We start from the raw sequence: 23,195 nt of genomic DNA, 5'->3' as shown, positions 1-23,195 counted from the left end.
GTAATTCATTTCTGAAAACAACTCCTTACCTTACTATTACATGAGATTCTATTGATGTTTTTTGTTTTGTTTTGTTGTTTTTTTCTGAATTTATATTTTGTAAATAATTAAATATTGTTTTGGTGTTTAACCTGTTCAGTGCCATACATGAGATAACTAGTCCAAGCCAATTGGTAACACAGTGCCAAGGACGAGTTAATTCGTTCTCAATAATACCTAACTGCAACACTAGATGTCGGCACCATACATGCATTTGACCTACTTACAAATTGTTTCACTTTCGATCCAAAATGGCGTCATAAAAAGTTACAAAATGAAGAAGCGTTAGAGTTGTATTGTAGCAGCTGAAATACTTGGCAGTCAACAGGTTAAGGTGCTTATTACTCATTGATGTATGCATTACTAGCTTTGGATTTTAGGATAAACTAAGGACCTCAAACTTTCATGAACTTGAAATAAAAACAAAAAACTTGCATGTGATTAATTGTGCAAATTATTTCATTAGTATGTCCATTTTAGTAATACCACCCAACTAAATTTACATTAATATAAAGCTTAAGAAGAAAGGAAAATATGAACCTAACACCACAAATGTCACTGTCACAGAAGTAAAGAAGAAAAAATTATTTTCAGTGCTTTTATAGTTGGGGTGAGTGACACTTTGTAACCCATGTTTTGATTTATTCCCTGTAGTATTTTTGAAGCTGTTCTATGAAAATTTGGTAGGAATCCATCAAAATCTGACAAAACTGCAATTTTTTTCTGTTGTGTAGGGAAAAAGCTGGAATAGAAAAAAATGGGAATAAAAATGAAAGTTGCCATTACTTTAACAATTGACCATACTCAGGATTGAACTCATAGTGGTATGTTGATCAGTTCTGCTGCATTTAGGCATTAGCTTCTCAATGTCTGGTTCCCATGGAACCTTCATTTTTCTTCTTGTAACATTCATGTTTGCCACTGAAATTTCTTCAGTACAGAAGAAAGGAAAATTCATCCAACTCTTTCAACTTTTTGTCATTAAATAATACCTTACAGTGAAGGATTTAACTTGGAAAAGACAAAGAGCACACACATACACCATAGCCAGAGAAGTATCAAGTGAAGTTGAATACTTTTAATTTGAAGGTTTATTGGCTTCACCAGAGAGATGTTAGCAAATAGTTGAAGCATTGTTGTAGCCTTTTAAGATCAGCCACTTATTATGCCTTGGGTGAGTGTCACAAAAAGTGGGAAAATTATAACTAGAGATTGAAAATTGTCGTGAATTTCATTGCTAGGACAGTTACAATGGGATGATTTTAATTTTTGATTTAGGATTATGATTTTAAATACCATTTTTGAGGGATATATAGGGGTGTTTTGACAAAATACAGAAACTGGAAGTAGATGTTTTAAAATAGCAAATATCTATTTTCAAAAAAAAAGTGAAAAAAAAGAAACAAATAGGCTAGAAATACTTTAATGTAAGATGTTAATGTTTCTGAGTGAAACAATCCAATCCCCTAGTATTTATAGAATATGATTGGTAGTTTCCACCAGAAATTGTTGATGTAACTTGGTTAACTCATCTAGAACAACATTGCAACAACAAAAAAGTGTGATCTTCCCATTGTTTGTTGCTTATTTTCAGCTCAGTCTGGAAACTAAACATTTGAATTAGTGTTGTCAAAAATTAAATTTCAACTGCACTTTATTTTATACTTTTCAAACAACTAAAAAAATCCAAAACATGTCATCTGAAAGTTGGAGTTATGTTTTTGTACTGTCAGTATATTTTCTATAGACCTTCTTTCTTCCTTCTTACATTTCTGACTTAGTTTTTGTGTGAGATCACATTCTTTCAGAATCAGGCCTTGACAACTCCTAGGTACCATATGGAGAATAAAAAAATTTCATCAAAAAATATTTCGACAACATAACGAGCTGTGCATTTGCCAGGTAGTTTAGAACTTATAATGGTGAAAATAATAGTTAGATAGGTTTCAAAGGGCAATAAAACAACGTTTAAGTGTACAGAGATCTATACTGCTATGAGTATAAAGCTATTTTGGAATTGAAACGTAGTTTCACATTACAGTTTGACATTTTAGAAAGAAAAAACAGTAATTGTGTTTTTTGTTTTACTGTGGTTACAAGGTCAATCAGATTGACCAATGTTGTATGAAGTTAGAGTTGATAAAATATAAAGTTTTACTGGAAGAAGAACTTGAAATTAAGAGGTTTTAGAGATTACACAACATTTGAGATTTTGAGATGAAAAAATCTTAAGGAAATCACTTTGCACTCAGACTAATACATAGAAATACAACTTATGTTCATGAAAAAAACCTTTAGAAAAAATATTTAAAAATTAATTTTTTCTGTACAAAATATTTGTAATACTTACTACAAATCTGTTAAAGCTTGCAAAGATATAAAAAGTTTATTAAAAAGTCATAATATGGAAACTATAGTGAGAATGGTTACAAGGTCAGTCAATTTGACCAACTCAGTGGTGAGAAAGTTAAGATTTTATTTTAAGATAATTCTTTGAAGTTTTCATACTTATTTACATAAACATGATTAATTTTAGGCATATTTGAAGAGAAATAAGCTCAATATGCACAAAAACATTCTATTATATGAAAATTATAGTTTCATAAATGTTTTATGTAAAATAAATCCTTTTAAGCTGTGATTCAAGTTTGTCATAATTATTGCCATTTATTAAAGTTATTTTAAGAATATTTCAGTAAACATCTTAATATGCTTTCACCAGTATCTAACACTTCTGTGATACAATGTGTACTAACTGAAAAAAATAAACAATACTTGAGTATTGAAGTGCATTATAATATAATAAATTGTGACCAATAGTGATTTATAAAACTGATGAAGAGTTTTATTTTATGGGGGGAATATACATGTTTTGTTGACAGAACATTGTTTTTAATTTCTAAAATCTATTATTATGAGAGTGAATGCAGTTTTGGGTGTAATTTTCTAGTGGTAAAGCCAATGTTTAAATAGAATAAATACATGCTGTTTGTTTTTTCTACATTGTTTGTATAAGATGTGTTTTTAAAGCAAAAACTAAGTTTTAACTGAAATGTTCAGTTTAGAAATTTTGCAGCATTCAGTTTTGTGATGATCTAATAGTTACTGGATGTTTTGTGTGTATTAGCTTCCTGAAGTCTCATGATAACAAATGGATTTTGTAAGAACCTCAAAGTTGAAGAACAATAAAAGTGTGATTTGTATTAATTTTTAACATTCAAAATCAGTGACCCTTTTTATTGTGCATTGTGTAATTTCTACATAGCCTTATATACTAAGTTATTTTTGTCTTCTAATAATTTTTTATGTCAGTGGTACATAATGTTCAAAAGTATTGCTCCAGATTTCTTAATTGTTAAAGAAAGGCAAAAAAAATTGCATTTTGTTTTTAAAGCACTTGTGCATATCAAATATAAACATCTGCATTACATTGTTCATTTCACAAACTGTGCCAAACAGTTCCCATCATCTGTTGAATGTCTCCAACTGTCCTTGTTATGGAATAAGAATTAGCCATTTGAGGAATCTTGTGAGACCTAATGATTCTACATTGTGCTAACTTCAGGATTGTGTAACCAGGTAAGACTATTTCACTTCAGTGGGTTTGTGTTCTCTTAAAAAAAAATTAAATCCTTCAGGAAAATGAAACTTAAAAGAGAAAAATATCAAAGAATTAAAGGTTATTGGACTTTAAAAAAAGAAAAAGACATATGAATTAATGAAGTTTGTTATTTGCAGGCAGAATAATCAAGCTAGTAAAGAGCTGTGAAAGGATGGACAACAGTAATTCTAAAGGGAAAAAAAAAGCAAGAGTGCTTTCTAGACTGGAATGAATTCTCTTGAGAAACACCTGTTTTTCAGTACTTCTGATAAATGTTTGTAGTGTGTGAAAAATGTTTTGAAAGATGTTCTATGGGTTTGTTCCATATAGATCGAAGTAATTCAATTGACCAATTGACCTGAACATGAAAGTTCTAACAAAATATGATTTATGAAGCAGGTCTTTAAGACATCTTCCTACACACAATAAATGAAAAATGTATCTGTTTTAGATTAATTAAGAGAACAAATTGTTATGTTGGGCATCATGTTCATTCATGTAAAAGTTGACAAAATTATTATTTTGTACCTCATGTAAACATTATATGTGTGTGTGTGTGTGTGTGTGTGTGTGTGTGTGTGTGCTGTACTTTTATATACATTACCTCTTTCTACGTATTTCTAGAGAATAAATAATAAACAAGAAAAGGAACTTTAGAATGTGTTGCTAATGAGAATTAAGTATGTAATTAAGTAATTTTGTTCATTATTTGGCTTATATTTAAAATAGATATAACTTGGAAAGACAGGGAGATGTTTATACTGGGAGGAATATATTTCTTCAACAAGCTTTATGATAGTTCTTTGTTTTAAAGTTATGGTAAAAGAACTGTTAACAGTTTTAAATGAATCTTTATTATCAGAAGAAATAATTGATTTAGAGTTATTTATAGTTGTCTTTTTTTTTTAAATCCAAGTTACTTACCAAAAATGTATAACTTGTGAACCCACAGACATATCTCACTATGTTCAGTTGTGACTTTAATTTATTTTAATATTTATTTAAATGATTGTATAAAGTGCATAAAACTACCTAAAACTACGAAATTACAAGAAAACTTGAAATATGGAGTGTAAAAACTCTAATATTTAAAAATACCATTTATTTCCTTATGTGAAAATTGCATTAACACTATAATATTTGTTTTTTATGATAAACCCCATAATGACAAAATGCAGCCTAAAATTAATATTAGACAGGCTTGATTTGTGTGATAAATAGAATTTATTCGAACACTGGTTAAGAACACCAGGCAATGGATAGCACTTATTAGGCATGAGGCTTTATGGAATTAGACTAGTTTGTTGTTTTTTTTCAAAATGTCACAAAAATTGTGTTAATACATTTCTTTCACTGTATACATACTTTTGTAATATTTCTGTGAAATATAAGTATCAATCTTTTGGCCCCCCAGTTGCAGGGCTTATAACATTAGTACCAGGTTTCAATACCCATGGTGGACAGAGCACAGATAGCCAATTGTGTAGCTTTGTGCTTAGCTTCCAGATAAACCAAACAATCAGACAGTCATCTTTAGCAGGGCGTAGATTTTTTTACACCCAATTGGGGGAGGGGGATTTTTGCAACCACTTATGTGGACTGTTCAATTTGCAAATTGGTAATCTCTGATTACGTTAACCTGGAAGCTGTAAACATGCAGTCACAGAGTAATCTTGTTGCCACGATACTTCAAGGTTTCCATGTAGGTTTATGTAAGTGAGGTGTTGTAAACAGTTTTCAAAATGTTAATAGAATAAAGACAAATGTGTCACAAATTAACTGCCACATGAATTTTTTCCTGCACACTGCACATTATAAAAGATGGCCATTATACTTGACAAGGTTACTAATAACTTTCATTGCATGAATTACGTTTTCAAATATTAATAAAATTAGTAATTACCTTTGATAAGTTCATATCTACTGAAAAACTGTTCATGTTGTTTGATAAAAATAATTAAAATGTCTTTGCAAACTCTTAAAAATTACACATCAATACAATGTAGCACATAATTATTCATACTTTTCATTGAAGTAAGATTCATTTAGTCCTCTAGTCTACATGTTCCCAAACGTAGACCTCCTTTGTGATGATCTGTTTATGAATTCTTTCATAAGCACTTCTATATTTATCTTTTCGACCTCATCTTTATGAGTGTGACAAACTGCCACATGGTTGAGGCAGCACTGAGACATAGTTGATCTTAACCACGTTTTCAACTGTCTTAATGCAGAAAAGCTGCATTCACATTCGCAGCTGGATATTGGACATACAAACAAAATTTTCATGAGAAGAAACATTTCATTAAACATCTGCTGGCTTGTTTCATGCATTTTACAGTAAGCATCCTTTGCACCTTTCAGAGATACTGCTTTTGTTGTTCCTTTGAACATGGGCAACTGAAACTTGAGCCGTTGTGCAGAGATTTCTGGATAGAAGTTTATAACCGAGTTGTCAATCTTACCATATGTGATCATGTTCTCAAGTGCCAGATATTGCCCCAAGTCATTGTTGTCTGCATTGAATCTAGTGGCCAGATGTTTTATGACTGTATCCACAAATTCAAAATATTGGCTTCTGTAGCCATCACCTGTGATCCTTCTGAGGGGTCTGCAAATGCGTGGTAGTTCAGTAGGCACCAGATCTAGGGAAGTTACCTTTTTCTCAGCTTCATCAAATATCTTGTTGTAATTTTCCTCTGTTCGCAATACCCACAATTGCTCAATTGTCATTGCAGATGCTTCAATCATGCCAGACACTGTCGCTGATTTTGCTTGGAATGCATGGTTTAGTTCCTCTAATGCAGCTAATGGATGCTGAGCCATCAACAATCCTAAAACTGTCTTTCATTGGTCAAATCTGTCTAGCAGACCTCATGTTTTCACTGCTACATCTGATTTTTATTTGCTAATTCAGATAAAGAATCAACAATGTCACTGTAGTGATCATTAGCACATGTAATTGCAGATAGGCACCACAACCAGTGGGCAGATGTATGTAACTGGACCATTGTGGCTGTCGGACAATACAATATTTTCAAAGATTGTCTTGTATTTGCCTGACCTCTGAAGCAAAATACCAAATTCATGTACTCGCTGGATAGAATCTTGAACACATTCACAAGCTTTAACTGCATGTTGCATTATTAAATTAGCCTTGTGTGCTCCGCAGGGAAAAAACAAAGGTGACGGTTGCTTCTCTTTTGTTTTTTGCCTGGCATCCACTGTACGCACCACTCATGTTAGCAGCTCTATCATAAGTTTGTGCTCTTTTGGTAAATTGAGTCCAGTCAGTACATCAAGTATAGTAGAGGATATTGTTTCACAAGTTGTATTGGAGTTGTATTGTAGAGGAAATGTCTCATGGACGTCAAGGTTCTCATCTATGTATCATACACATATTGCTTCCTGTTCAGCACCTGTAGCATTTTGAGTGCCATCAACCATTAATGCAAAGATTTTACTTTGCTGCACTTCGTGTGGTATGTTCCTCAGTATTTGATGGCTGAACATCTCCATTATTTCATTCTGAGCCTGGGGTGATGTGAATGTGGTTTTTATTTTGACAAGTAGGCCATCAACTCGGGATCCTCCTCTTCCAGCAGCTTTCTTAACTGCAGGAAGTTCCCCTCTGTATCAGTATGTCCACATAATGCTAAACCTTGACACAGTAAGAAATGTAAACTTGTGAATATTTTGGCTAGACTTCTTTTGCATTCTTCCTCCTGCTTCTTTTTTTCCATCATGTAGCTGGACAGTCACTGAAGTTACATCAAGTGAACATTCTGGAGATATAGCAAATCTGTGCTGAGAGAAGGATTGGTGTTCATTGAATTTCTGTTTTGCCTTTTCCCAGTTGCAAAAACTGGTGGATATGAAGGTATACTCCACTGGCCTCTCCAATTTCCCTGTAAAAAGGCCTCTATTTTCTGCCTTGGCACAATGAAAGCATATGACTTTTTGAGTCTGATTGTGGAAGTGCAGCCGTGGGAACTCATCAAACTACTTGCCCTGGAAGCTGATATTTTGAGAATTTGCTTTCTGTCGTGGTATTAGTTGTGAGTCTGGATGATATGGCTTTCCACACTGTATCTGTGGAGTGTCAAATTTTTCATCACTGCACAGACTTGTTTCACAACTATCTGGGGTTCATGATGTGCAATAGTTGCACAAGCATTTTCAGACTCGTCCTCTGATGAAAGTGGTATTTCCTCTGTATGAAAAGTTTCTATTCCTTTGCTTGAATTTGTTGGATTATCTGCATCTGCATTGTCACTTGTAGTACTAGTAACTGGCTTGCAGAACTATCTAATATTGGAAAGTTTGAGAAACTTGCTTGTCATAATTGGAATATGTTTCCCAGATGACTTAACAGGCTAAAATACAGTTTTTATTGAAAAACTCTAACGTACAATGAAAGAAGATACAACAGAATTGAAGTAGGACTGAACTGTACAATGTATTTAAGTTGAATGCACAAATCTCACAGTAACTACCGAGCCGACTCACCACCTGAGCATCGCTGGGACAATAATATGTGCTAGTTACAACACAAGTAATTGCAAGTTTCTCGAAAACTACTTAATCACAAATATATTATATTCCTGTTAAAGCACATCAAAAGGCAAACACATTGTGATATAATGTCTATAAGCACGTCTATTAAATAAAATCACCTAAACAAAAACTAGCAATACAATTTGAGTAGAGGCTTCAGGCCGTTGAAATCGCTCCTTTTGTGTTCTAATTATACAAGAAAATACAATATTGTTACTGTCTATGATAAGAGAACATATTGTTTTTTTACTATAAAGCACCAGCACTTTATTAGAGGGTGGTGATAATCTGAAATTTCATGGATTAATGAGGACCACAAACACAGGTCTAATGAGCCCTGTTGTAAAATCGAGGCTCAGACTAAAGGGAGCGTAGAGGGGTGATGTAGGGCGCATCTGGATCCGAGCGGCCTGAACTTGTCGTTAACTGTACACTGAACGTACACAATGGTCAGCAGCTAAGGAGAGTAAGCCATTCGACAATAAAACCAGCTAGACATGCATAAAAACAAATGGTGAAGGAAAACTGCACAATATACACAAAAGATTGATCCAGCTACAAGCTACAAATGGCCTGCAAGATCTAGAACACAGGAGTTTACTCTTGGAAGTAATATTTTCGAATTTCATGCTCTGTTTAATCTGTAGTGATGAAAACTTTACTTAATCTTACACTACGTACAAGACGTAGGTAGATTCTGTGATAGTGCATGCAAGCCTTGCATGTATACTTTGACCTACTGACTGATACTTACAAACTATTGTTTAGATCGAAAAGCTTAGAAGCACACCTATATTAAAGATGTACATTTTGGCTACTGAAAAAGCCTGCATTTAGGCTTAATTATGTAATTCGATTGGTAAGAACACGAGAGTCACAAGAACAAACACACAATTTGTAGGCCTGTGATGCAATAAAACAATTCAACAGACCAAACTGTAGGGGGGATAATTGTATGCAACATACTCCCCCACCTAAAATGAAGGGGGTGTATACTCCCCATCCCTCCAGGATCTACACCCCTGATTTTAAATATTATGATTTTCATTGCCAAAGGACATCATTCATTGTAGTAAGAAAAACTTGTTTATAACATAAAAAGGCAGCTTACGGCTGTGTTCACTTGATTGAGCTGTTGCCTTATTTTGTTAATGTTGTATGCAAGCTCGTATTTTACGCAGTGGCTTCATTCATCAGTAGTCTTAGACATTATTACACATCCGAGAGTGATGTAGTCATCTATTAATTATTGTTAGGTCTTAACTAAGGCCTTTTGTAGTGCCTCAAAAGATGGAGGTGAGATAATTCATTGACTAAGACTATACTTAAATGAATTCAGTAGTAAATAAGAAACAGATTTTATTGACAGACTAGTGTTTTGGGATTTGAAATATAGTATAATAATTTTGTCAAGAAAAAAGTTTTCTGTTAGATTCAATGGAAACATTATTAATCATTATTGTTTTACAAAATGCATCATATTAAAGTGATGAAATAGAAAATAATTTAAATAAAACGTTTTATTGTATTATGTTAACAAGGTGATTGTTTTTTCAACCCTTCAGCAACAGGTATCCCCCTTTAAATCCTTTTTCTGCAAGTCCTGTTATGTTAAAACTTTAATTAAACACCTATTATTAATGTATGTGAATGAAATTAACAAATTAATGTATGTTATCATTCAAAGTTTCATATTATCTAAGTTTTAAGTTTTGTTGAAAAATAAACATTTATACATCATATGTCATGTGACCGATGTATTATGAAAATTCTGTACTTGGCTCTCTGTATATTCAATAATTCAGTGGTAGTTGAGTAAATATGATGCTTACATAACTTTTTGACTCCTTCATTTCAAAGGTCTCTGAATAAATAACATTGAAGCAAGTAATGAAAGCTTGTCATCCCCTGACAGGTGCTGTGCCGTGAACACATTTATTTGTGATTTATGGCCTACATATAGACGTTATATACCCATGTGTGTAGTCATTAGAACAATACCATTTTACAATAAATTGCTGATAGTTATTTGGAAATTGTCAAGCAGTTGACTTCATGGAATACGTGTAATTGACTACTGTATTGGTGACTGTTTGATTGACTATGCCACTTATGGTTATTTCTTATTTAAGTATGTTATTGTTGGAGATACAGTTAAATAGTGTTTAAGTCTTATTATTATATATTTTAGTTAGTTATATATTAGTTGTCATTTAAAATGCATAATTGAAAGGTTTAAACATTTTTGTTAAATATACATCCTACTTTTCCTTCATTCTCAAGACTTATGATATTACGAGCCGAATGAAAATTTTGACAAAGGGTTGCACGTGTCTCTCAAAGAAACTGAAATTTGCCTCAAGGGCACCATTGACTCGTGTTAAGATCAGTAATAAGTGGTAAAGGGCAAGAACAGAAAAACAATAAAAATTTACTGTGTGAAAAGGAAAAGACCTGAAATTATGAACATAAGTAAAACATCTGTAAAGATATTCTCCAAAAAAGTTAAAGGTGGGTATTTTATTATTTTCTAATTTTAATACTTTCATTGCATTGTGTATTGATGATTATAGCTAGGGTTAGTGAAATGGTAAAGTAAATGTCTAAAAATATAAACATTTACCTTAAAAAACTTTTGGTATTCATTTAGGATTTAACATGAAAATCAGTTTACCCTCAAACTATTTTAGTAGTCTTGAGTGCAAATTACTATACATAAATAACATTTCGATAGAAAGAGGTGATTAGAATAATGTCATTCTTTGTGCACAAAACAGTTATAAAATTTAACATGGTTTCACCATATTTTTGTGAAAAATGCACAGTCACCATTTTTTGTTGTATAAAGTCCTTCCCTCATTGAACAGATGCTGATCTCATCTGCCCATGTTTAAAGAACCATGCTGTATTACTATGATGTAGTGATATAATTTTCTTTAAGAGTACTGCTACTTCATATTTGTTATGACCTTGTGAATCATTCTTTACAATAGATACAGACTTCTGTATTTGCTCTTAATTTTCGTAAAAAGAATTTAAGAATTTTTTTTTTGAGATAACAATAATATGCTCTTCTACCACACACAACTCTCCATAGATGTATTAGTATCCCATGCTCCATGGTGTGTGGTTTTACAAAGAATATCCACAGGTCACATAATAATTATAATACCCACTGCATTAAAATGTTAGGGTTTAAAATATTACAGATGATATATCTGTTTGTATGTTTCTTGCTTGGGAACTGCATTTTTATATTGTACTATGCTTTACAAGTCTTCACAAAACATTCTCAGTTTGCGACAAAGGATACTGCTAGATACAAATAATTATACATTCAGGCTTTCTGGTTTTGGCTGTACGTCAAAAATGTTGCATATACATTCATCATGTGTACCAGCAATGTATAAAATGCTGTTTTATAGTAGCTGGCTATTACAGACCTCAGTGACTTCCTCAAAAGATATTTACCGAACAAAATTATCTATGTATACATAATAAGCAATGGTTCCATGAATGCTATGCTTCATAAGGCTGATATTCTGGCAAATTCTCTATGGTCCTTTTATGTTATTTTGATGAATTATGATTTTCACCTTCACCCTATGCAAATTATCACTACTTACCTTGATTAGGAAACTGTTGTGGTTGGGATGGATTGGCAAGCTTATTTTCTGTAGATAACTGAGAAATACTGTGGTCAAAGAATGGAGAAATATCCATATACTGGTACAGCTTAGGCATTTATATTGTTAGAGCATTTTTGTGTGGAACTGTGAATGAAAGTATTGGGGTGACGGGAGTTGTTGAGTTGTTCTGCATGGTAAAGTAGTATCATGTTAGGGGAGTGTAGCATCTTCTCCAGTCAGATTTATCATTCAGGAAAATAGTTTGGAAGCCAATAAAGTCATTCAGTAAAACTGAATTCCCCACCACCACCAAATATGAATATCGAGTAACAGATTTTTGATGTACTGAATGATGTAGTATTTGGTTAATTAGATACTAGTGTACCTCTAGGTTAGTATCAGTATGCAGACTGAGACATTGTAAGCAAATCATTCATAGGTAGTTTTGATGTTACACACTTGTTTGAGAAACTTCCACTTGAAGAAAAGAGTCATTTATTAAAACTGTGTGACAGTGTAGTATACCTTTCCTTTTGGTAACACTGCAGTTCACCTTTGGTTGGAAATTTGTGCATCCTCTTTAGTATTAAATGTATTTTTAACCCTTATGGGGGGGATGGAGGTAAAAATTGTTGCAAGAGATATTGTAAAATGTTAAAACTTGTGTCTGTAATAAACTTTCTTGTATTAACAACATTTAAGGCATGGCCCCTTTGTCAGGCCTAGCAGTTAAATACAGAATCTTTTGGTTACACAGCCTCTTCTGTATGTTCCAAGTGATATAGATAATTACTAAATGCAGCAGTTGTGATCATTTTACCCCATGTTGGGGTTTCTTTTATTCATCCTTATGGGTAAAATGTTCCCCATTCAACAGTAGTGTATAGTAACAGTAGTACATAATATCTATGTCTAAGCTTTGTTTTTAAATAGAAATGATATTTATAATATAGTTGGCTTCATTTTAATGCTCTGTTGTTTTTCATGTTCTTCATTTTTAATTGATGAAAACTGTATTCAAAGTTATCTCACCTTTCCCTTATATTTCTTCTAGAATTTTGGCACTTTCTTTCAATTTAAATTTCACAAGAACTGAAAGGGGAAAAAAGTAAATTAGTTTTATAGACTACTAGTTTAAAAATCTTGGTGTTTTTGCAAAATTCAGTTTTAACCCATTAACTGTGCCTGCTATAATTGTGTGTGGAATTTTGTACAAGCCATACATCATATGTGACACACTAGCATTCAACTGCTGGAAGTGTAACATACCCTCTAATACTAATCAGCAGTCAGTGGGTTAACTGTCATTTTCTTTGTTGCACCACAACTTTGGTTACATCACTGTTTTGTTAATAAAAAAGTTACAGATCGTACAAGTGTTTTACTATACGCACAGATCAAGTATCATCCTATAATTGCAGTTGCAATAGAACATCGAGCATTTGTAGCTTGAAAAGTAGTTCAAGTTTATTTCACTAGACCTACTTTGTATTTACTGGAAGATTAAATTGTGAATAAAAAGTGATGTTATTATCTTTCTTGTAGATCATTTGTTATCAGAATTATCTTCCAGTGAATGTTTCTTGTTTTTTGTTTATCATTTAGAATTATTTGTACTCGGTTGTTTTCAAAGTAACTTTCAGGCCAAACCTGTAAATACTTGTGAACAAGCTTTGTGGCTATTATCACACATTACTCAGTTTCAGTAGCTCTTGTTTTGTAGAATATAGAGGTTTGGTTGATTTGAAGGGTAGTATAATTGTATTGGTGTATATTTTTAAGAAATCTTATCGATGTTACTAGTTTTGTAATTTAGTTTTATGCAAGCTTTTCAAGGTTAGTAATTACTTCCCCCCCCCCCCACTATTACAAAATAGTAACCTGGAAGCAAGTAACATGACTGTGAAAAAACAAATGTTTGTTTTCACAGTGACTGTTGCAAGTGCAACAAGAAAGGTTTTGAAAGTTAACAGTTAAGTCTCCCCTGTTTCAAAAGTATGAAACAGGAGATGCATATTAATTCCAAAGAGAGCCATCAACACTAAATGTACCAATACATGTTTGAAGGTTTAGTATACAGTTTTAAAACATTTGAAGATACTGATTTTTATATGATTTTAATTTTATACTTTGACAAGTGATGTGTTTGTGGATGTCCTCCAAATGTATTGTTTTACATACACTGTGAGATGTAAATGGTTTTATTAGACCTTCTGTTTGTTATTTGTTAATGAAACTTGATTCTTTGATTTATGCGAGTTTGAATCTTGATCATGTAAAATTTGTTTTTTAGTATAATAAAAAAACTTTTTTTAGTATAATAAAAAAAACTTTTTTTTTAGTTGGCTTTCATGTAATTACTTCTGATAATTATCAGTTTTACTTGCAACTGTACTTTTGTCTTTTATAATATTAAAGTCTAGTGGTAGCTACATTTCTGTTAATCTTTCTTGTAAGAATATGCTTTAGAGATAATCTGATAACTCCTACATATCATGATATCCATAAAAACCATTTCTCCAGTAAGGTGTTACTTAACACTTTGGTGCTATTGCTTTCTAACAGTATATTCGGTATCATAATATCTTTATATGAAAGCTCATTCTGCCAAGTTTTTGATGCAATAATGTGTTTGTGTGTCTGGTACAAGAGAGAGAAACAAGCCCTTTATTTAGCGTACTTATTATTTTTACATTTCCTTCTTGGATTGTATTTCCTACATTTTCTTTGATATAAATTTCTAACATTTTGTCTTACTAATCATTCATTCATTTTTGATGATCTTCTTTACAAATAACTTTTTTTTAATGCTCAATTTATTCATTAATAATAAAAAATTTAACCTTTTTTGAATGACAAAATTTTCACCTTCCAAATTGAGATTTATGTTTTCCATATTGAAACATCTTAGCTCTGCAGTATGAAGTATAATTTGTTTTATGCCTTGTGAGTACTTGCTGTGGAAAGCTTGAGGTGTAGAATTTAATTTGCTGTTGCTTGATTGAACTTAGGATGCAAAAATGTTGCATCTTAAATTTATGTTAAAGTTGCTGCTTCATATTGAACTAAAGCTCCCACCAACAGCATGTTGTCAGATGACATTTTGTTAATGAGTGCATTTAATGTTGTCTAGGTTATGTTCTTTTGAAGACTGTTATCAAGTGGGATTTCAAAATCAAGACATTATTTTTGATATAAAATACAAGTTTAGGTTTACTTACTTTCAATGTCACATTGAAGTCTTCCTTGCCTGTAATTTAAATGTAAAAAATAAAAACTTCAACTAACTACAGGAAAGTAATTATGTATTTAATATCCAAAGAAACACATGTATTCAGTTTAACGCTAAGGTGTAATGCAGAAGGACATGTAGGTAGGTAAATGCCAAAGTGTAGAAGATACATGACATAATTATTTGGCATTAACAAATTGTGTAATAACAGTTGTTCATCATAGACTAACAGCTGCATACTTGTATTAAAAATAAGCATAAATAAATTTGCTAAAGGAATGGAAAAGAAAATTGTGTGAGAAAAGAAAGCTTAGTTCTTTCTCCATAGGAGGATATCTAATGGTATTGGGCAAGAAGTCAGAGAACAAGCAAGTGGAATCTACTAATGACTTATCTGATTGGAAATGTTAGTCTATTTCATGAGGATATTGGTCAATTTAGCACCTGTTTTTGTATGTGATCTATGTGAATTTGTCTGTCTGTAATAAAAAAGATTCAAGTGTTTCATTTAGTTAGGGTTATAAAACATTAGTAAAAAAAAAGTTAAATGTTTACACCATAAAACCTGGATTTTATTGCATATATAGGGCTATGTTTCATTGTCATTTTGTGTTTGTTTCCCAGTGGGACAGTGGTAAATCTTTAGTTCACAAAGGTTTGATTCTCCTTGGTAAACACAGCAGATAGCCCAGTGTGGTTTTGCAAAAAAGAAGACACACACACACACACACATTTAGGTTTATTAACATTCAAAGTTATATACGTTATTAACCACAGAAAACAGTTCCATAATAACTTGATTCTTGATAATGCAAGTTTCTACATAAATAATTCCTCATGATACACAGTTTTCTTTTTGCAGACCAAAGAAAGAGAGTATTTTGTCACAACTATGTTTGATTTATACAAGCTGTGGAAGTAATGATAAAAAAAATACTACTATATTTCAGTTTGTAACATAATTGATAAAAACTGTGTAAGGGTGAAATACAGGTACCACAATTTGATGTACCTGTTCCAAATGCTGACCTCCATGTTTCTTTCTGGGGTCTTTAAGAGTACAAGTTAGGTTTTCCAGTTATAATGCAATATACACACACACAGTTTAGTAAAATAATGCCTTGCATCATAATTGGTCATTGCCATACATGCGATGTAAGTATTGTCAGTATTGAACTCTCACAGAATAATTATTTCCAAAAATTATTAATTTGGGGACAAAAAATTACTGCAGCAAAAAGTTATTAATTTTTAATTTATCTTAATATTTAAATGAAATGTAAAGACGTTTAAAATAACTTTGTTATTACAGTTTGTTGCTTTTTTATTTCTTAAGGTTTAGCCTAAATATTTTGTTTTGAGTTTTATTCTTATATTTAAAAGAATATTAAAACTTTAATAATTTGCAATCATCATCATATATATATATATATATATATATATTGTTTGGACTTTTTAAACTGGTAGTGTTTAAAGAAAAAAATAGCATTTTTAACTCTTCATTAGAATGAATAAGTTTCAGAAATTAATGCTCTGTTTTTTTTAAAATGTGGACTGAATTTTATTTTTAACCTTAAAATGTTTTTAAAGTTTTCTTGCCTTCTGTTTTCTTATTTGATAGGGCTATGAAACAGCTTTTGTGAAAGATTCCACTGATGATCTGTGGTATCTAGAGGAAGATGAATATGAAGTAGAGTTGGAGGAAGATTGTTCTTTTCAAGTTGAATATGAGGTTGAATCTTTATCCAGCCTAAAAGGAGGTGACACTGATACAGACAGTGATATCCAGGTAAGCCTAATTGAGAATATTTATTTGTACATGAGAGTTTATAAACCTTATTTTTGTTAAAATGTAAAAACAAATTTACTGAAGAATAGAAGTTTTGTCTTAGTTACTTCATTTGGGCTGGGCATGGCCTTGTTGTTATCACACTGGACTATGAACCTGTTGAGGCTAAAAAACGGTTCTCAGGCTGTTGCTGCAACGTTTTGATAAATGATATTCTGAGTTTCCAATTGACATATCACTAATGCTGAAATGTCCAAATGCTCCCCATTTTGTTTTATTATAAAATACACAGTTATATTCCATGGACCTGTTGTAAATCAAATAAGTCAATGATAAAACAGTAAAAAACATTTTCACTCTCAGCAGTAATATTGTTCGTTCTGGTAAAATAGGTTTGTGGAATTCAGCCATAGACAGTTGCAAAGTAAAACTGATAGTGTGTATATATAGTTTGTTTCATAAAGCACTTTTCTGGTCTTTCTAAAGTTCATTTTGCCCTTATTGTCAGAAAGGTCAGGGTCATTCAGTAACTTGGCTTGGAGCTGCTAAAGCATTAATTTCAACTTTCTTCCTTTGATGGTGTTATTTACTTCATAGTTGGCTTTTACTATGGTCAAAACTGTCATGGTTTCAACTCCCACACATGTTCAAGATCAGAATGTTCCATAATTGGATATGGTCTCACCAATTAGCAATGTAATCCATCCATATTTCTGTCTTGTGTGTCTGAGCAAATAACTATGACACAATCGTACCATTGCAACTGTGTTATCCACCGTGTAATAAACCTCTTCAGTGAAGCATGATCTACACAGATGGTGAACTTCTTACCATACATATAGTGGCAATAACATTTTGCACAGACGAATTCAGCCAGTGGATATTTCTTTCATTGCATAGTATCTGCATTTAGTAGCTGTAAGTATACGACTAGCCTAAAAGATTACACAATGTACTCAATCCTGTAACTGTGATAACACATCCCTGACTCTGTCATTGCTGGCATCGGTTTACAGGACAAACTTGCAGTCCTGGCAGGGATAAAGTAGCACTGGAGCATCCATGTAAGAAAGCTTTAGGATCATAGTGATGCTGCCATCTTAAGGAATTTGGTCAGAAATTATTGTCAGTATGATTCAAAACTAAAGAATCTGTGGACTTCATTCTTTGTCATTGGTTGAGGCTAATCTCTCACTGCAGCTATCAAAGCTAGTTCCATTGAGACTCCATCTCTCTTAGTAATGTGACCAAGAAACTCCACTCTCATCTGCATGAGCAGACACAACCTTGGTTTCCATGGAAAGCCTGTGTGCATTATAATACCATCTTCAAGTTCTCAGACACAGACTCAAGTGTGGCCAATTACAAATTATCATTGACATAGACCAGACACCTCTTCTGTTGCAGTCTCTCGAGTTTCAGCTTCATCAGCTACTTAAAAGTAGATAGCAAATTTCACAGGCTGAATAGCATGAAACAGAATTCACACAGATCATCTCTTGTGCTGAAAACAGAATTAAGTCCTGTTTTCGTCATCTGTTTTGATTTGCCACGAGTTGGACATCAGGTCTAAGGTGTTGAACCAATGTGAGCCTTCTAATGCATCCAGACACACTTTTGCCTGTGATAATGGAAAGGACTACAATACTAAAATTCAAGGTTAGATTCTGATGGTAGACACAGCAGAGAGCCAAATGTGACTATGTTCTAAAACAAACTATAAACCTAGGAGATCAATCAATTATCATTTCAGTATTTCCATAATAAATCCTACTCATGGCACCAATTTCTTCATCTATACATCTATGGTATTTTCAGGGAAAACAGATTTCCCCACAAGTATCAGGTAAGTAAACTCTCAAATAAAAGCAGGTTTGATGAAAGAATAAATGGAATGTTTATAGTTGATACCATGACTACATTGCTGTGAGTGTAAAATAACAAGTCTGTACAAATATAAATAAGTAAACAAAACTACAGACAGAATAATGATCACTTTTACTAGACTGTTTGTAGCTGCATTGCTTTCTTTCTATCAGGATGAATCTCTCTAGAACTGAAATACAATGTTATTGAAATATATTAATTTGACAATATCCTGATAAAATTGGTTTTAAAAAAGCATCTCTGAATTCAACAGGTAAACTTACTTTCTTTGTCCAGTTGACAGTGTCATCTAATAACTTTTGTTCTCTCATATTGGTCTGCCGTGTCATTTACACAATCTCAACTAGGCCAACCAAGCATATTACAGGACTAATCCTTTGAACTGAGATGCTATATGTTACTATAATATCCTTTTGGGTATAATAGACATTACTTACCATAGAAAACAAACCAAAAAGCAACTGGACTAAGGTAATGTTTTGACTTTTTAGACATGTTACCATTGATTCAGCATTGGGAGCATATAAAAATTTAAGTCACTGTATCAGCAAAACAGGTAGAAAACATAATAAGCCTGCATATCACAACTGCAAAGAAAACTATGTACTTTAATGAGTGAGCCAGTGTGGATTCATCCAGGAGCATCATCCAGTTTTTTTGCTGATCTTTTTGTATTTCTGATTCATCACCTATTCTTTAAGGAAAAGAGTTCCACATCTCTTAAGTTTTTCAACTACAAGAGAAACTTTATCACAGAAGGGAACTGACCTTAATTTTTTCAGCTTACCCTTAGTATGATATAGTCGTAAAGACAAAGTTTTTCTGGCACTTGTCACATACTGATTTTGACATCTTATTAGTGTAGCTCTTGTGGTTTAAACTGTGCCAACAGTTGATCACACATTTCTCCAATCAAGAAGGGTGCTAACCATGATTACTCTGACACCTCTCTCCTTTTAATGCTGAGATATCAATGTTCCATGTATGTAGAAGTACACTAAAGAGAAACTGAAATTGATAATGCTTGGTGTTAGCATTGTTGTGTCCTTATCACTTTATTTTTTTCTGAGATAGAACAAGGTCTGTACGTGTTTAAGAAACAGGCACTTGTCTGATAACACAGTAGTATTTCTGACCAAAGATTTAACCTTGTTAAATGGCAGTACAATGAAGTAAAGAGAAGAAATTGTATACATATAGAATTTAGTGTCTGTTTGAAATATAGTTTTCAGTATTGTTCAATTAACACTCCTACGAAAAGTGGGGCCTAATAGGCCCCAGAGCAACTTGAAAGGTTATTAATATTAGGCTAATAATTTTGTATTTAAATGAAATTGCCATTTCATTTAATGAAATGAAATCAAATGATTTCATTTGAAAGCATTAATGAAATGAAATCAAATGAAATGGCAATTTCATTTAAATACAAATTTATTAGCCTAATATTAATAACCTTTCAAGTTGCTCTGGGGCCCTATTAGGCCCCACTTTTCGTAGGAGTGTTAAAACAAATAAAATGGTGTATAAGGTAAGAAAACATTCTACAATGAACTGTCAATCTTTAGACTACTAAGAAAGAAAGTAACATTAAGATTTTTTATTTTATTATGTAATCATTTCAACAGGTCAGTCAATATGTTTATTGTAGCATACAGTTTATAATAGCTTATCAAAATTGATGGCTTAAGTAGCTAAGTTTCTGTTCAAAAGTTTAAAAGAATGCCACTATTATAACCTAACAGGTTATTAAACACTTGTTTTCTTTCAAGTTAGATCAGTGTTTCATAAGAAATTAAACAATCTTTCACAGTGCATGGAAACATGTTAGATTTTAATGTAACCTGTTATCACCTTCAGCTCATTTCTTGTTGCATGTCAAATATTTCACAATTCATCACGTCTCAAAGCCACCAGATAATATTATCAGGAAAAGAATGGACTTTTATACTCCAGTCTGATCATCAATAATGGGTGTTTATCATCGTCTGTTATTTCAGGAAGAATGCATTTCTTTTACATAAAACACATTTATAACTAATTAAATAAATAGCAATAATTTTTTTTGTGCAACAAAGAAAATAGGTTGGTTTTGTTTTTCCAAATTTGAAGCTGAAATTTACAAAAGATGTTAAGGGATAAATTATTTACTTGTTTTTACATTAATTTTAAATCTTTTGAATAACATATTTGAAGTATGTTCTAGGATGAGTAAGATATGTTTCATGTAATACAGTTGTGAATTTTACAAATACCCATACAATCTTTATATAGGACATTGTGCATGCTGCTGTCTTGTTGTATAAAGATGACAGTGACAAAGAATTCTGGGCTGACAGCTCAGACAATGATGGCAGTTCAAGTGATTCTGAAATTGCTGAGGGGGTAAGGATCTTGATGAGATGGTTTAATTTTTTATGAAAATCCAAGATGGAGATCTTTTGTTTAAAGAAATACCACAAAAGGATCAATTATTGTACTTTATTGTTTTTCAAAGTATGATTTTTGATTTGTTGTTGAAGTTATATATACATATGTGTATGCATGTAAGGTTTTGATTTAGTACAAAATTCGAAAAACATTCATCAGTTGCTACTTACTTTTTTCAGGACAAATGGCACTGTACCCATTGTGATAGCATTAACAAACCTCCTTTGCGATTCTGTGAAAAGTGTTGGGAAGAGCGTTTAGGCTGGTTACCAGATAGATCAGACCGTCATCCACCAAAGAAACTTCGTCACCGAAAATTAAACCAGTCTTTACCTAGGAGAGGCTCAGATCATGGCTATCATGTATGTATTAAAAAAAAAGTACCTACATTTGACATTGTCATCATTTTTTTTTTTCACAGTTTATAAAACTAAGAATGTATAACTTCAAATTAGATTTTAAAACATTTTATCCAACTTGGTTGAGTTTGCTTTTAAAAAAATGGTTTCATAGCTGTCAAATTAAATGTAAAGTCTGATTAAAAGTTATGACATTTTTCTCACAAGAGTATATTGTAGTTGTATGGTTTATTTTGAAATTGACATTACGTTTATATTGAATATAAGGAATCTTTCTGCAACCTAACCTAGTGGTAGAAAAATATTTAGCAAAAATAAATGAATAAATAAAACTATACACACATTCAAAATCGAGTTCAAGAAGCTAGAAAAACAATTTATATTCATGTAAATACAAAGGCCATTACCATAACAACCATTAATGATCATTAAATAAGCTGTTTTTAAAATTTGATATTAAACAGTATTGAAATGTTTTACGTTTTAATCTTATATTATTTTTTCATATGTTAAATGAGAATTTTGCCATGACCTCAAAGTTCATAGATTAAAAACCTGATAAAGTGCTATAAATACAAGTGAATATTATTGACAAAGCCTCTTTATATTTTCACCTGGTAGTAAAATTTGAATGGACTGTTTGCACTTACTTTTCTTTGAGACCTGTTAAAAGGATACCTATGGTATATAAACAGTTGCTTACATGGTTTTATTGTTCTGGTTTTTACATCTCAGTCTAAAGTATATCATACTACTTTGAAAATTTTTTCACCTTACTTTTTTGCTATTGTTTCTTTTTTAAAAAATGCAAATATTTTCATGAATCTTACGAACTATTTTACTGTTTTTTGTACAGTTTTTTTCACAAGGTTAATAGTCAATAACTATTAACATTTTTAAAACTAAACATGTCCTATCAGTAATGCAAATTATTTATTTCATAGGATTAAGAATGTGACATATTCCAAATTATTTCTCCATAACAGATTTAACACTTGTTTTTTTATAAAAATGTAATATTTCAACCAATGATTTTTCTAACCCCTTGATGGCAGGTATCATCAAGCACTGCTCTTAACACATTTTTTTAGATTACCATTAATCCCAGGATAGGATATACATGCACACACACACGTGCATATATTTAACATATTCAAACTCTTTAGGACCAAATGATTTGCCTAAAGTATTTGAATTGTCTAGTTTGCCAATTGGAGCACAAGTTACAAGTTGTTTTGCAACTGTTTTCCCACAGGGTTGGCTTGGTTACTTTGACTTCTCAAAAAAACGTTTTATTTGCAGCCTGAATAGTTGCAAAAGCTCTTGTCATAAATATAACAGATAAAATAAAAAAGTATTGATCAACACATAAATTTATGCTTATAACAAACTTGTGTTTGATTAGTGGCTCTGTATTCATAGATTAGCCCAAAGTGAGGCTAGAAAATATATATCTTAGTCTTCACACACCTGACAATAGAAGTAGTTTCAATGTGACTGTCATAGCATCAAGTTACCAAAATATTTCAATTACAATTCTTACTACAACCATTAATGTCCTAACACTCTATGTGTGATATAAGTATTGTTTAAATACTTTTGTGAAGTAAAGACACTGTTGGTTAAAGTGGCGTGTCATGAACACATGCACATATTTACCAACATCTAATTATGA

General features: G+C 32.0%; 1 protein-coding gene across 4 annotated transcripts in view; it reads left to right on the top strand.

The window, feature by feature from the left end:
- Nucleotides 1-23,195, top strand: part of LOC143239682 (E3 ubiquitin-protein ligase Mdm2-like) — a 53,826-nt gene that overhangs the window by 26,041 nt on the left and 4,590 nt on the right. For 3 of the 4 annotated variants that reach the window (XM_076481042.1, XM_076481045.1, XM_076481043.1), the window contains 3 exons: nucleotides 16,680-16,847; nucleotides 21,006-21,116; nucleotides 21,341-21,523. In XM_076481042.1, coding sequence (XP_076337157.1) covers nucleotides 16,680-16,847; nucleotides 21,006-21,116; nucleotides 21,341-21,523 — 462 coding nt within the window. The remainder of the gene's footprint in view (nucleotides 1-16,679; nucleotides 16,848-21,005; nucleotides 21,117-21,340; nucleotides 21,524-23,195) is intronic. The other variant, XM_076481044.1, reaches the window with a different exon arrangement.

Source organism: Tachypleus tridentatus, chromosome 13 (genome assembly GCF_004210375.1).
Source record: "Tachypleus tridentatus isolate NWPU-2018 chromosome 13, ASM421037v1, whole genome shotgun sequence".
NCBI lineage: Eukaryota > Metazoa > Arthropoda > Merostomata > Xiphosura > Limulidae > Tachypleus > Tachypleus tridentatus.
Note: the sequence above shows the minus strand (reverse complement) of the source record. Positions and strands in the feature narration are given on the sequence as shown.